The following is a 1,573-nucleotide window of genomic DNA, read 5'->3' on the forward strand; positions in this document are numbered from 1 at the left end:
GAAACTAATTGTGTATTGTGAATGGTTTTCCTTAAATCAAATGATACAAATACACTTGCTTAAATACTAGATCAAGAACAAACATAATGATTAAACACACACCTAAGCCAACCATTAAAGGATGTTTATACCTAATATACATGTGGAAATAGATCACACAACATGGGCAAAAGTATGCCAACAAGAAAGCAATACACCAAAATAATCAAAAGAAATCGGGTTAACTTTAACAGCCTGTCAGCTGATCAGCTAGTGATGCACCGCATCACATAGAGATTCGCCGCATCACTTTGTGGTGATGCGTCGTATCCCTTTGAAACGCCGCATTTAAAACCTTCGGGAAATTTTGGTGAAGAGATGTGCCGCATCAATGAAGGGATGCGCCACATTTGTGTGTTTCACGCATACCGAAATCTGCAAAATCCGTGCAACACTTTAACTCACTTTTAGTGGCGCTTTTATTTTCAAATTTTGTTTGCACCAATATTTTAACACTCCCCCTTGGTGCAAACTCCCGATCAACAATCCCTAACGCCTCTCGAAATTCTATGAACTTGGCCTTCATTAGAGCTTTAGTAAAGATATCCGCCACTTGAGCATTTGTCCTTACATTTGCTAGCTCGATTTCCCCGCTTAGAACCTTTTCACGAATAAAATGATATCTCATTTCAATATGCTTAGTACGAGCATGAAAAACTGGATTCGAAGCAAGCTAAATTGCACTTTCGTTGTCACATCTCAGTTTGACAACATAATCTACTTTTTCAAGTATGTCACCAATCAATCTTCTTAACCAAGTACATTCTTGAGCCGCCATTGTTGCAGCTATGTATTCCGCTTCCGTGCTAGACAAAGCAACAACATCTTGCTTCTTGCTACACCATGAAATAACCTCGAAACCTATGTTAAAACAGTAACCCGAAGTTGAATGGCGATCATTTGCGTCTCCCATCCAATCTGCATCTACGAAACCATTTAACAAAACATTATCACACTTCTTATACCACAAGCCATGACCTATTGATCCTTTCACATAACGAAGGATCCTTTTTATTGCATCATGATGAACATTAGTTAGACATTGCATAGATTGTGAAACAATGCCAACCGAGTAAGCAATTTTCGGCCTTGTGATGGTTAGATATATTAAACTTCCAACCATTTGTCGGAACAACTTCACATCCTTGAGCTCTTTTCCTTGATCTTTCTTCATTTTGAGGTTTGGTTCCATTGGAGTACTCATAGGCTTTGACTCCCCCATATTGAAACGTTCCAAGAGACTTCTTGTATAACCCCTTTGAGAGATAAAGTACCCATTTTCTAATTTATCAACTTCCAAGCCAAGAAAACATCCAATCTCCCCCAGATTCTTCATTTTCAAAACGAACCGAAAGATCATCACTTAAACGAGAGATTTCTGACTCGTTTCCTCCGGTGATAATCATGTCATCAACATATAATAGCACCAAAATATGGAAACCTGATTCTTTCTTTACAAACAAACTAGAATCCGCATCAGAAATCTTAAAACCACAAAAGACAAGGTATTGTACAACCTTACCATACCAAGCTC

At 38.3% G+C, this 1,573-nt stretch overlaps 1 protein-coding gene across 1 annotated transcript; it reads right to left on the reverse strand.

Annotated features, from left to right (window-relative positions):
- Positions 1-712: 712 nt before the first annotated feature.
- Positions 713-1,231, reverse strand: LOC139841503 (secreted RxLR effector protein 161-like). The gene has a single exon (XM_071831719.1). It carries the CDS (start codon positions 1,229-1,231, stop codon positions 713-715), a length of 519 nt encoding a protein of 172 aa, XP_071687820.1.
- Positions 1,232-1,573: the final 342 nt, after the last annotated feature.

Source organism: Rutidosis leptorrhynchoides, chromosome 1, assembly GCF_046630445.1.
Source record: "Rutidosis leptorrhynchoides isolate AG116_Rl617_1_P2 chromosome 1, CSIRO_AGI_Rlap_v1, whole genome shotgun sequence".
Classification (NCBI taxonomy): domain Eukaryota; kingdom Viridiplantae; phylum Streptophyta; class Magnoliopsida; order Asterales; family Asteraceae; genus Rutidosis; species Rutidosis leptorrhynchoides.